Source organism: Gavialis gangeticus, unplaced genomic scaffold, assembly GCF_001723915.1.
Source record: "Gavialis gangeticus isolate Ggan-Ray unplaced genomic scaffold, GavGan_comp1, whole genome shotgun sequence".
NCBI classification, from domain to species: domain Eukaryota; kingdom Metazoa; phylum Chordata; order Crocodylia; family Gavialidae; genus Gavialis; species Gavialis gangeticus.
This window is the reverse complement of record NW_017729030.1, coordinates 43,871,529-43,885,886: the sequence shown is the minus strand read 5'-3', so window position 1 is coordinate 43,885,886 and position 14,358 is coordinate 43,871,529. Positions and strand designations below refer to the sequence as shown.

Genomic DNA, 14,358 nt, shown 5'->3' with positions numbered 1-14,358 from the left:
TTATCGTCCAATCTGCCTCCTTCAATATCAGTATCAGCTCCAAAAATCTCTTATCAGTGTTCCCCTAATACAAGGCACAAAGAGGAAGATAGGAAAAAATTTAAATATACCAGGGAAGAAAATTTACACACTCCTGACGGGTAACAGCCAGAATCTCAGGGTCACACCACAGATATTCAGGGTACTTCTGAGCTAGTAAAAGAAATTTCACCTGATCACTTCATTTCGCTTATTGAGAATATCTTCAAAATCTTCAACAGGGAAGTTGTAGTTTTGGATTTGCATGAGCAGGGCTTGGTACCCTGTTTTAAAACAAGTTTCCTGTAGGATGTTGGGCAAGTCACGTAGGGACGGACTCTAAAAGGTTTTTAGGCCCTTAAGTATTTATAACATCAGTGAGATTTTTAGAAATGGCCAACAAGTAGAGATGACTTCAGTGGACATTAGATAACTAACCTACGAAAGAGTTTTCAAATATCACACTAAGCACTTATCTGGAACATTAGGTGCCTAAAAACTAGGCCTGTGCAAAGCAGCAAATATTCGATTTGGCTTCGGATTCAGCCAATTCATAGGGACAGTGATTCAAATCACTGTCTCGAGTCAATTCAGATTTGGAGATTCGGCCACCAAATCAAACAGGCAGGGGCGTGGCAGTGGCAAGGGGGCCCTCCCCATGGCTGGCCCGCCTGGCCAGGGAGTCCCAGCACTTAATAAAATAAATAAATAAAGCCCCTCACTGACCTGCTGCAGCAGTGGCAGTCGGGGCCTCTGGGGGCTCGTGGCAGAGCCCTCCCCCTGCCCCCCACACAGCATGGGGCAGTGGGGGGCAGTGGGGATCAGCTCCCTGCTTGTCACCTTTGTGGCAACTGTTGCATTGCATTGGCACAGCTCAGTTTGGCAGGGCTCCGTGCGCTGTCCAGGAGCTGGGGCCGCTCGGACTGAACACTGCCAGGCTCCAGGTGACTGCTGGACCCACCCTGCCGAACACCGGCATAATGTGACAGTTGCCATGTGGGTGGGGGGCAATCCCCACTGACCCGCACTGTGCGGCGGGGCTATGCCACAAGCCCCCAGAGGGCCTGATCACCGCTGCTGCAGCCAGTGAGTACAGGGCTCTTTTTTTTAAGTGCCAGGATCTTGGGGCCAGGTGGGGCAGCCATGGAGGGGCTGGGGGAACTGGAGGAGGATGGGGCTCAGTGGAGATCCCCCCCATGGTCCCCTGCTCCAGCCCCCTCGCCCCCTACTTACCAGCACAGAGCTCAGGTCCGTCTCCCTGTGGTAGTGAGTGGAGACCACCCGAATCTCCAAATCAATTTGGAGGCTTCTGGTTTGATTTGGACCTTTTAATGAGCCTCCTGATTCGATTCAGAGATTCAGCCCCCAGATTGGGCCAAAATCTCCTCCGCATTGAATTCTTGAATTGGCTACTGAAGGTTCACACAGCCCTACTAAGTACCTTTGAAATCTGGCCCTTAGACTCCTGTCAGACATTAATGTAATGGCACAGCAGGATTTGAACTATGATCCAATAATCATGCATTTTTCCATGCCTTATGTGCATGGCAGGATACCTGATAGTTGGATTCAGGGATAAAATTGGTCTGATCTCAATTGCATGACTGCTGGCATGGCCCCTTCAATTTGCAAGTGTGCGTGGAGCCCTGAAGAGTGATCCCAGGCTCCACATGCAGTACACAAAGCCATAGTTCAGCATAGGACCATCCTAAACAATGGTTTACGGGTGCTAGGTGGGGAAACTGACCCGCAAATGCACATGAGTTTCTACTTGCAAGGTAGGAGAAGCCTGTTGACTCTGTGCCATGCATTCAATTTAAAGTGCCATACAAATCAGCCATTAAAATTGGAACTTCTTCGTAACTGGTTTGCCATTTTATGGTGCAATAAATTGGTTGAATGTGTGGTGTTAACACATTCATCTCTTGATAAATGTTATGTTTGCTAGGGTCCTTGACCTCTCTTGTGTCTTAGTTCCCAGTCAGGAAGTGAGAGCTAGTAGTATATGGTTCCCATCTCACAAAGGTTGTATTTATTGTATTATAAATACAATAAAGATTGTGAAGTATTAGTATGCTGTGTTGGGATGCAAATAAGATGGCCATAGTGTATCTGATTTGCATAATTAGACTTCTCTTCATCCAATTCCTCTTCCACATGTTGCCAAGCACCTCTCCCTCATCAGTGTCCAAAGACAGATGGTAGTCATGTCTTTTAAATAAAGCATATCTGATAGATCTACATGTGGATACTTTTCCTTATTTAGCAACATTTTCTTCCATTGCTAAAATAATTTGTGAGCTCACCAGAAACTCTGAAATGCCCTAATCACATTGGTTTTCCTTGAAATATATCAAATTTATATCACTCTTTTCAATTTCAGTTCATGTGATTTTTATACATATTTAAACAGCATGTGTCCAGATTTAAATGAACTTGGTTTATTTTTATTCACTTCTGTGCAATTTGAGTTATGACCACTGCACAACAATGCCACTCTTAGACTTCAAAATGATCTATGTCCTCCTCTTATAGGCTAGGAGGAAAGAAAAACCCTAATAGTGATCTATAATGAAATTACAGTTTAGCGTGAGAGCCAGGCTGATTAGGAAGGAAGTTAACAGATAAGCCCCCAGAGAATAGATGGGTTCAGATTACATTCATAACACTGTGTACAAAAGTTACACATAGTACAAGACCAACTAATGTCTTGTAATGAAAGTTAAAAGTGAGAGTGCACATTATTGCAAGAGAAACCAATACATAATCAAGAGTAATCAGATTGTCTCTTGTTAATAAACTAGAAAAAAATCACTTTTTACTATAAATCTTCACAACATGTCAGACTGTAAATGCCCGTGGGATTTACCAAATAAGTTTCTTCAAGAACAGTAACACCCGAGCACCCTTCAAGTGAAATCCAGGGACTGAATTATTGAAGTGTTGAGGGAAAATATGCTGTTGTTCAAAAGAATGCCAAGAGCAGTAAATTCTGCTTTTGCATGTATATGCAAAGGTCTCATTGACTTGAATGAGAGTTGTGTATTCCCATTTGAAAGTGGAATTTAACTTCATGCTGGGCAGATATTTCAGGAAGTATTCTGTTCAATAGGAACCAGAGCCGAGTTTCTCAATGCCTGACATTCTGTTTAGAAAGCAAAACCATTTTCTCTGTCACCATTTTTTTCCCCCCATTGGTTGTAAAAGCCTTCCTTTTGTTTCCCCTAGCTTAGGGACATATTCTTACAAGACCTTTACAAAGGTGGGCAGCTGCTGGGAGGGGCACAAAGAGCCACTTCCTCTTGCTTGCATTAGCTACACAAGGGCATATGAGAACTGTGCTTTTTACTGCGGGCCAGAACTTGCTCTCCTGCAGCACCCTGGGGATTTCCTCAAGAAACTACCTCAGCAAAGCCAAATTCATCGCTCAGCTTCTAGGTCATTACAGCTAAGAGCTGTCTCTTACTTTGAAATCATATGCAGTTGAAGCAGTCTAGCACTTAGTATTGCTTGATCAAAGGGTTCCTTTCAGAGCCCAGTTTGGATACGTTTTCTTTAAAAGTTATTTTTAAATACTTGAGGTACAACCTAGAAGCTATGAACAAGAGCCAAGAGCTTGTGAGACCTGATACTGGCTTTGACATTGTGACCTTTCTGTGCCTCCCTGATCTGTAAAATGGAAATGATCCTTACTTGGTGGTGGTTCGGGATTTGATTATTATATGCATAGTGATTTGAAAGTATAAAATACTATTGTAATTATGCTGGTATAACTGAGGCTTCTAAAGAGGGTTATAGGTGACAGTTTCTGTGGGATCTGAAATATATATCCCAGTGACCTGAAAAGAGAAAAATTGTTGACAGAAAGGTAGACATGCTGATTTCCAGGTCGTTAGAGATGGCTAGAATTTAATAGCTTACCACAACCCACAATATTCAAAACAATGTACTTTGCATTTTATCTTCATTGTCATTCCAAGATTTGCACCTCTAAAGGCAAAACTGGCTGTAAGACTGGGAAAACAAAGGGAAAGCTTTTAAAACCATGAGCAAAAAAAAAAAATGTTTAGAGAAACTTGTTCTGCTTTCCAAGAACCATTTTTAGAATAAGGTACTCTGTGTTTCTCTCTTTTTTTTTTTTGGTGAGAGGCAAGAATTTCTTTAAGGTAATATCTTTTATTGGACCATTTGTATAGTTAGAATTCTAAGTTGGGATAAATTAGATAAGCTTTGAAATGCAAGACATTCTTCTTCAGATCCCAACTGTGCAGCCAATCCAGTAAAAGTTATCATGCTAAGAAATCCTTGTCTTTCTTATAATTCCTGGATAATTACATCTACACCATTCTTCAAAAATATTTTTTTCCTTCAATCTCTTAAATCTTACTCTATTCTTAATTCATAGCATCTGACAAAGTAGGCTTTCACCTACAAAAGTTTGTCTCTTTGAATAGGGTGGATCTGATTTAAATCACTGGTCAGGAAGCCTTGATTTAATCATTATTGTTCTCTAGAAAATGTGCATTCTTGTTTGATATAACTTTTATTAAAATATTCCCCAGTGGGGTCTCTTTTACAGCCTGGGAAGCCTGCTGCCATAATAGGTTTTCCCTTCTACCATACTGTTCCCTTACTAGATCTCAAATGAGTGGAGAGACTATACTCAGAAACTTACCCCTCAAGGCCTCTGGAATATTCTGCTCAAAATGTTTCTGTTTTGTTTCTAGTGCCCCTCCCTCCTTGCATTTATCTCCAGACTCCTCCTCCTTGCCCAGATCTACTCCATCCCCAACTATCCTCTATTCATTTAACTTTTGAAACTGCACTTTTAGAGAAAAGTAAGGGCTTGACTCTTGTCTCTTTACAAGTTTGTGTACACATAGGGATGATGGGTATGTAATCGGATCTGTTATCTCTCATCTCCATATACTGCTATCAACAAGGATATTTTTCTCTGGAGACACAAAATCTACAGTCTGAGAACTGAAACTAAGCATCACAGAGATGCTTAATGGGATCCTTGAGACTGAGCACTGAGTCCCCCTGTGTAGAGTGATTTTCTTTACTCTTTACCAATCTATAAAGGAGCCTCTGGGAACCCCATAAGATTGGTCCAGTGATATAGTCCGTGGCTGGGTGTGACATTTTTATAAAACTTTTCTTAAAAAAAGTTACATGAATATATGGTTTCAAATAATATATAATTAGAAGTTATAATCCCTATTCCATGGTGATAGCTTTGAGCTCTAACATACCTTAAATTAAAACTATCTTTGTATAGGTTTATTGTTTTTAAAAAGCATCTTAATAAAAAAATAAATACAATACAATGAAATAAAAAAATCTGATTTAAATAAAAATCCATTTTTTAAAACCATTGGTTTTTATCCACCCTGTCTTTGAATCAGTTAGCTCTAAGGTGGCACTGTGTCCTGCCCTGCTTTCTGCCTGACTTCTGATTTAAGGAAGCTAACTACCTCTCTCCTATTCTTAGGATAATTTACAGTGCTCCATCACACTGACAGGAAAACTGTCAACTGTCGTCAGCCACTAACAAATAGTGGACTGAACTTAAATGTATGCTTTTTGTTCCTAAGCCTGGGATGCTCTTTGAAGAGTTGAATTTGAGCAGGAAAGTTGACAGCCCTTATGTTGTGAAAAAGATTTAATTCTTCCTGAAGTATATACCATCTCCTAAGAATATACTGGCTTGCTAGTATTTTTCATGAGCTGCCTTCTGAAAGTTAAAGCAACTGTTAAATAATAGTTCTTTTTTCTTATAAACCTTTATACGGCGTCCTAAAGCAGACACGTCATGCTCGTTCTGTGAAAAGGTCCAAACAACTCCATGTTGAGATGAATGAGAGAAGTTCTCACCCCTCAGAACTATTGTTTCAGACCACCTACACACTGATGTTTCACATTCAAGAGATTATCCCTTCTACTGTAGGAGGTGGAAATGTAATTATCCTTAAAATAAATGAACATTTGTATTTGGCAGAATCTGAGCTTTCGACTGACAACATCAAAGAGGCTAGGAATCTGACACCCCTACACCAGACTAATGAAGTATATGGAAAGAGAGCAAAGTCGATGCTTATATGTACTAACCTGTAATTCTTTGGGGGGTAGAAGAGGGATGTAATTTACTTACATTTTAAATCAACAGAGGAAAGAACCTGTAATGAATCCTTTTGTGCTGTGTTTCTTGACCTTCAGCCTCCTAATCTCACTCACTTTCTAGCTCTATATTGACTGTGCACTGGAATCTTTATTGCAAATGAACATAGAATGTATCCAGCATCACCTGGATACAATTCTGACAATACTGACTCACTTTGTTTAACAGCATCAATTGCCTTGGGATGACTTTTGCTCACAGTTACATCAGTGGAAATCCAGAGACATTCCAGTAACTCTGAAGGACTCAGTCTCAGTTTAGAATAAGTAAAAGCTGATTTTGATTTTTTGATCACAAAAGGTTTTTCTTTTGTGTAATTTCTGTCTTACTTAATATCCTGAACCACACCAGTAGGACCCAAGGGAAGCCACGGCAGGACCTTGCAACAGCAAGGCCTGCCCAGCCCTCCCTCCCCCCAAGCCGGAAGCCTCTGCCTAACAGAGGTTTCTGGCCTGGGATTATGGGGCTGTTCCCATCTCCCTGCACTGGAGTGGGAAATTCAGGTAAGAAAGGGGAGGGCATGGAGGCAGAGGGGGACCACAGGCTATTGCCTCAGTTCTGGGGACTGGGCTGGCTCCTGCTAGGTCCTGCCATCATGGTCATGAAGCCAGGAACCATGTGGTCCAGCAGCCACTGGTGGGCAGGCAGGAAAGTGGCAGTAGGGGTGGGGGGGAGTGGAAACAATCGGATGTACAGGAGCACAGGACCAGTGCCAGCAGGGCCCAGAGTGGGGTGGCAGGAGTCTATGGAGCCTGGCTGGACTATGCCAGCAGGGAGAGAGGGGACCTGGCCCGGCTCTATAGAGTCTCTGCTGGCCAGGACCCCGTGCTCCTGCCGTCCGGCTCTGGGCCCCTCCAGTGCCAGCCCCGGGACACCGGCATGGGCCTCATGCTCCTGTCCAGCTCTTGCTGCCATGTGCCCACTCACTCCGACTCCCCCGCTCCTCCCCCAGCCCCGCAGTACAGGCGGGGATCAGTGCACACAGCTCCAACCCCACATGCCCCACACTCCCCCATCTGGGCTGAGCAGTGACAGCATGGGACAAACTGCTGCTCCGCGTGGAGGGAAAGTGGCCTCTCCCTCTCCCGGCACTTCCTGATGCAGCCACTCAGAGCCCGTGTGGAGCTGTCCTGCGTCTCCACCACATCACTGCCACCTCTGAGCTACCCTGTGGAGCAGCGGTGGCAGTGCAGAGCAGACACAGAGCAGCCCTGTGTGGGCTCTGAGCGGCTGCACCAGGAAGGGGAAGGGTCACTTTTCTCCCATGCTGAGTAGTAGTTTTTCTCACACTGCCTCTGCTGAGCCTGGGCCCCACACCGGCTCTGGGCTCACCTGTCGGGGCTGACCAGCAGCAGCTGGACAGAAACTGCTGCTCGGCATGGGTGAAAGCAGCTCCTCCCCCTTGCTGCCACCAGACGGTTTTTGCTGCAGCTGCCCCAAGCCTGTGCTGTGCTAGGCTGCAGTGAAGCTCCTTCACTGCCACCTCCGGGCTGCCCAGCACAGCAGAAGGGATGGCGGGACCAGTCCACACCTTGGATGCAGCAGTGGCATGGGGTGCTGGTGGCAGGGATGGCAGGGCAAGCTTCTCCCCCTGCACGTGGCAGGCAGCAGTGGCATGGGATGGTGGGTAGCAGCACTCCCAGTAGGGAGAGGGAGGAAGAGGGGAGGAAAGCAGCTGCATGCAAACTCCCTTCCCCCCCGTTCATGGGATCCTGCAGCAGTGCAGGGTGGAGCAGCAGGGGGTGGGGCACATGGGGTTGGACGCGAGGGTTGGGTGGAATGGGGGGGGAGGGGGTGCGCAAAGGGCTGGAGGCAGATCATTGGCACCACAGGGCACTGGGTGGCGGCACTCTATCCCTGCCCACCTCCCCATCATACATGACGAGCAATTTGCTAATATATTATTATGGGTGTTTGATTTTTAGTATATAAATTTGGGGTTTTTTTACTGTTCTAAGATGGCAAACCGTCTTCCCCAAAGGAGTACTTCCAGGGGCAAGGGGAGGGACTCCCAGTGGCAAAGGTCAGAGTTTAGGGGTGGGACTGCTACTCCCAAGGTGGCAACCAGGGGGCAGGGCACCTGTCAAGGGGCGGGGCTACCCATGTGGCCCTCAACAGCTTGCCAAAACTTGGTAAGTGGCCCTCCGCCCAAAATAATTGCCTGCCCCTGACCTACTGCATGTATTTGTATTTGAAGCAAAAAATGCTCACATTTGCATTTTTCAAGGCTATGTCAATATCTCCTATGTGAGTCTCAGGAGCCCTGGAAAGTGGTGTTCATGCCAAGCCATGACACTTGCTTCAGTTATACAATCATATTTGCGGTAGTAGTATGCTGGATCAAACTACATAACTTATTCCAGATGAAACCAGAATCTTCTCCTTGATTTATCTGGCTTACTGCTCAGCAAAACTAGAGTAATTACCCTACAAACCAAGAGAAAGATTCTGTTTTTGTTGCTGATACCCCGTTACCACCATGCTGCAGCCTTTTCAAGTGACTGACTTGTTGTGATGTTACTGTTTTTTCTAACTGTATCTTTCTTCCATCCTAGGTGTGGAAGATGTTGTAGCGATAATGATTCCTGAGCCCAAAGGAAAAGAGATAGTGAGTCTGCTGGAGAGGAATATTACTGTGATGATGTACATAACAATTGGAACACGCAACTTGCAAAAATACGTCAGTCGTACCTCAGTGGTATTTGTCTCCATATCCTTCATTGTGTTGATGATAATCTCCCTGGCATGGCTGGTCTTCTATTATATCCAGAGATTCCGGTATGCGAATGCCAGAGATAGAAACCAGGTGAGTAGAATGTGAGTGGGCTTTGGCTTTTGTCCTGCACTATTTGCAGGAGTCGTTTATCCTTGCAAAAGAATCACAGCATGTTTAAAATGTAAATAACGTTAAAATAACATTAAGTCTGTCCACAGAAGCCTTAACATGTGATGACAAAGAAAGAAGGGTTGTTGTGATAGAGGAGCCAGCATTTGAGTGAAACCCAGAGACCTCTCAGGAACGAGAATAGGGCTCAAGAAGCAAATGAATTAAGAATTGTTCCTTTCCTGGAGAGTATACAATGGGAAATACACAGCATAAAGCAACATGTGTTATTTCTTTCACACAGGATGTTTAAATATTGAAATAATATGTCTGCTGACAGTCCACATACACAATGCACAAGAAATAATCGGAAAAGATAATGCTGTGTCCAACAGAAGATATTCCCATAGTAAATTTGAGAGCTGTAGAAGTGCACATGCATCTATTAGTGAATCTAAGCTTGAAGAACAGGTGACTAGAGAATAGTTAGGAGTGTGAGTTTGCATGTAAAAAAAAAAAAAAAAGGGGGGGGTATGCTTTATAACTAACGAATTAATTAAGGTGGAAAAAGTGTTTCCATTTTAAAATATTTAGTTCACAATCACTAAAATTTGCCTGTACAAGTCTTTGTAGAAAGACATCTACATTGATCATGCAATGTAAATACTGTAATGCTAGTAATTAATATTCAATAATTGCTTTTCATTCTGATGGCCCCCACAAAATATGCCATGTCTGCAGAATTGCAGGTCAATTTATTTCATAATTTTTATTATATACCATATTTATACAACACAGGTATTCATGTTAAAGTGAACCTTGTTCATTTTTTACTCATGTCCATATAATTTGGATTACTGTTGCTGCACAGCATACCACATTCATACTTCAAAATTACCTATGTTGTCCTCTTATAGGATAGGAGGAAAGAAAATCCCTAGACTCTGTGGGATACCAGGTAGGGATAAAGGCTTGCAGGGTATAGCCCTTAGCAGTTTTGGATTGTGAGTTTGGAGAGGGTCCTCACTTGTTTGTGAAGAATCCTGCTCATTTTTCACAATCTGCAGGTGATAAATAATAATTAATTGCACTGTATCCCACCTGTTGTTTGAAATCTCATTCTGCCAACTACTTCCAAAAGCACTCTTTACAAGAGAAAACGTGTACCATATTTCACCGTTGAGTTTTGGCACATATAATACAATTCTATTTGTGGGCTTTACTTTCCTTACTGTCTATTTATGAACTTTACAGAGAAGGGAAACGATGAGGCATAATGTTTGTTTCATCATGATGGATATTAGAGCACTCTACAGTGTACAAATAGCATATAGGAACCACTTGACCACCAGTGAAATTCTACCACTCTGGGACGGAAAACAGCTGTCATTTATTTAAAGACCTGAAGGATAAATTCTTCACTTAAAAATATGTCATGGAATTTTAGATAGCAAGACTATCATCATCTGAATTGGAATTTAAATAGCACACAAGTGACAACTGATTCAATCTGACCATCACAAGTATTTTTTTCAGAAGTTCTGGGTGCAAAAGTGCACCTGTGCCTAATTTATGCATGTAGATACTATAGGTGTGGCCGGTCAAATAATTGCATAACAAATAAAGAGTTCAGTCCAAAAGTGGTCATTTCTGTGTGAAGGGGTTACAACAATCAGAGGAACTGTGCATGCAAATTAGCAATGTAAATATACATGCATTAGCTTCTAAAGAACAGCTGTGCAATGTCCTTGGCACCCAGTGACATAGATCCATTAGTGCTGAGCTACAGAACTTTAAAGCAGATTTTATTTTTCTGACCAAGCACAAATTGAATTATGTACTGAGCTACTAAAACTATGTCACCATTCTTAATACTAACCCTATTCTTGGGAACCAAGCATTTGAGGCATTACAAAGACCTCTTGTTACAGCAGTAAATTATTTATAACTAAGACTTTTTTAATTAAGCACATTTTAACAACGCCACTCTAACAATGCCATTGAAATCACAATACTTTCTTTTGTGCTCTGGTATTGTCAAGGAACATTTTCAGTTCATCCTTTGCCTATTATGCTGGACAAGGTACTTTATCCTTTCACTGGTCCTTATTTACTGCTATCATTTTTCATCTGAGGAGAAAAGCTAAGACCAGCTCTTTGTGGTGGTGATTGTTACAGGGTATAAACCAGGGGTGTCAAATATACTGCCTGTGGGCCAGGTCTGGCCTATAGAACCTCTCTGTCTGGCCCATTGCTACCCGTGGGCACCAGAAGTTGGGCCTGTGGCCTGCCACAAAATCTGGGGCTCTTCAGCCACAGTCATTGGTGGTATGCTTGGTTCTCCATCTCTGCCCCTGGAATTGCTCCCCTGAACTCCACACTGCTGCTGGACCCTGCTGCTGCAGTGGTCATTGCAACAGGCCTCATGCCCTGGACTGGATCCATCCTGCAAGGAGCCATGCAGTACAATCTGGATCCCAAGTGAAGTTGACATTCCTGGTATAGCCACTTTAAGAGTCCAGAAGGTGCAACTACCCTTGCTTGCTGATGAGGTACAGGTAGAAAGGATCAGGCCACTGGGCAGATCCCTAGCTGGGAGCATTAAAAAGGGCTAGATGAAAGAGAGCAAGGGACAGAAAGAGCTTGTGGAAGCTGGAAAGCCTTAAGAGCCTGAAGGAAGAAAGGCCATGGCTTTTGTTTGTTCGACTTCCTTTGCTGAGGAGGGTTTCAAACAATGGACATGCTTGGAGCTTGGAAAGAAGTATAGCTATGGCTCATGAGACCAGCTGGCAGGGGACACTGCTAGTTCACAGTGATGATTAAAGATCCCATGCCTTATTTGTTGGTCCTTACCTTAGTGATGTGGCTTGCTTCCAAGTCAAATATATACTGTCTGCCTAACTAAATTATTCCTACAATTTTAATAGACTCAAGTGTTTTTCATGTTCTGTTGTGAACTCTTGTATTATTATTACTAAGTTATCTGCTGTATTCCTTCTCAAGCAGATGCCCTTTCCATGGCAGCCATTAAGCCTTCCACATGCTGTGTAGAGGTCAAACTCACCCTTTTCCTCGGTTTCAGTTTTCTTAGCACAGAAATTAACAGTAAGGTACCAGAGCTCAGCTCAGCTCAAAACTATTCTTCCAGCTAAGCTTCTTCTAGGCTTCCTCAGAACTATTCATACCCCAACTTTTCTTATTCCGGTGGGAGTGAACCAATCCTATCTTCCTTATGGTCATGTGGGGTAATAAATCCATGGAACCCAATCAACCCTCTAACAACATAATCAGCAGCTAACAAAGTTGGCTGTTCTGGGCAAAATCTGCCAGACTGTTAAGATAATGAAACACATTAGTATTAAGTAAGAAAAAAAGAGTGCTATGTTGCTGCTTAAAATGGCAGAAAGACTGATTTTGTCTCAGCAATCATTCCAGGGGCTGACTCAGTGCAGTTTGGGTTCTGCCAGGGCAGAAGGAACACCTGCTGTCTCAAGATCCCAAAATCCTTCCATCTCAGATGAGGTCTGTAGTTGCTGTTTAATCCTACATTGCATGGAATATTTTTAATTTCCAGATCCATGCCTCCATGAGGTATAACATCAAGAGGGCAGGGCAGTGTACTATGTTGAGGCCTAGCCAAAATACTGAACAACATATCTGTTGTTCTGTTGTACTTTTTGCCTGTGTCCCCCCCTCCTTTCTCCAATTTCTTCTGTACCCCCAGTTTGAGGATTTGAACCAGGAATAAGCAAGACTGCAAACCTCAAGCATTCAAATTTAGACAAGCCCTGGGAAGTCATGGGAGCTGAATTATAAATGGTAATATTGAAGGAAAAAAGTAATAAAAGTTGGGGGCTTATTTGCCCTGTGGTTTTAGAATATTTGAACAGAACATGCTCAAAGTCTTTTCAGTCAAGAGGGCTAATTTTAATTTTTGTCAATTCATATTCTCTAAAACACCAAATATGACATTTGCAATTAAAATCATGAGAGTTGGCAGTACCAAATAAAATCAAGTAAAACAGAGAGGAGTAGAGGCTGTGCTGGCAACAAGCAAAAACGTGCATGTGTACCAAGCAAGGTTTGAGTCTGCTCAGGTAGAACAGGCTGCAGATGTTCAAAGGTATGGAAAACTCTCAGGGAAGCAGAGGAGAGACAGGACAAGAAAAAGAAAAATTCTTACATCACTGGCATTTGTTCAGAAGAAACTGTAATGATACATGTATGCTTCATTCTTTCTCTGTTTTACATCCCTCTTGTGACTTTTACTGTAAGTAGTTGTCTAAAGAGCTCATATCAGACTTTCCCTTTCTGTCAGGGTTATCTCTGTCTTCTCTGCTGTTCTATTTTTCTTATCTTTGACATTTTTGTTTGGTGCAAGGATAGATTAACAGCACTCCTGTGCTGAACTCCTGTATATTCTTCTGTGTACAATAGAGAAACAGTTTGTATTTCTTTGCTTGAGTAGAGTTTAAATCTGTCCTTTTGTCATGGTACTCAAAGGGTTTTGCCATTATAATCTGTTTGTGTGCCTTTGTATAAAGATGCTACGCTTATTTGCTGGAGAGGCTTGACACATGCTCCATCAGCCAAGTTGGAAAAGCACGCTCCGAGTCCCCACCCTGGAGTGCACTAAATCTGGTATTGCAGACTGACTGCCTAGCTCTGGCAGGATCTGTGATAGTTTAGTCAACTGTGGTTTCATTAAATAGGGTTTTGATATTAGAGACCTTTAAAATCCACTGCATTTAAGTCAGGGGCTTGAGAGGAGGGGTTAACATTTTGCCAAATTTTCATTTTTTCAGCCAGTGCATCTCTATGCTAGAAGTTCAGTGCCAGGGTGTTGATACCAGTACATGCCAAGACTGGTTGTCTGTATCTACTGATCAGTTGTCTTATACTTATTTGCTTGCCTGGTTTCTTGTAAAGGAAAAGTTTGAAAGTTTTGAAATCTGGTGAGCTACATGTGCTTTTACAGGATGGGTGAATGGTAATTATAGCTCCGTCCTGACTGACCAAGAAAAACATTTTGACCTTTGCCTGGAGTAGAGAGTGATCTGGTGAAGATTTAAGGAGGAACATTTGTTTCCAGTGTTCAGATCTAGTCCAGTATATGGCTGGCTGTGTATATGGGTCCAGAGATGACCCATGAGAGAGAGGTTGAAAGCAGTGTTTTGAACCTTTGAATGAGGCCTCTGACACTTTAAGACATGATGGGATCTAATCACAATACCAACAGTCCAGCCTCCTGCGTTGCCATATGTGCATGGCAAAATAAATGTACGTCTTTGGGATTGGGGATTAGATCCCAGTTGCATTTTTTTTTTTTTTTTTT

General features: G+C 42.9%; 1 protein-coding gene across 1 annotated transcript in view; it reads left to right on the top strand.

The window, feature by feature from the left end:
* Positions 1-14,358, top strand: part of RNF150 (ring finger protein 150) — a gene marked incomplete at its 5' end in the record, with an annotated part of 242,760 nt that overhangs the window by 160,049 nt on the left and 68,353 nt on the right. Inside the window, one exon of the mRNA XM_019521834.1 lies at positions 8,755-9,005. Coding sequence (XP_019377379.1) covers positions 8,755-9,005 — 251 coding nt within the window. The remainder of the gene's footprint in view (positions 1-8,754; positions 9,006-14,358) is intronic.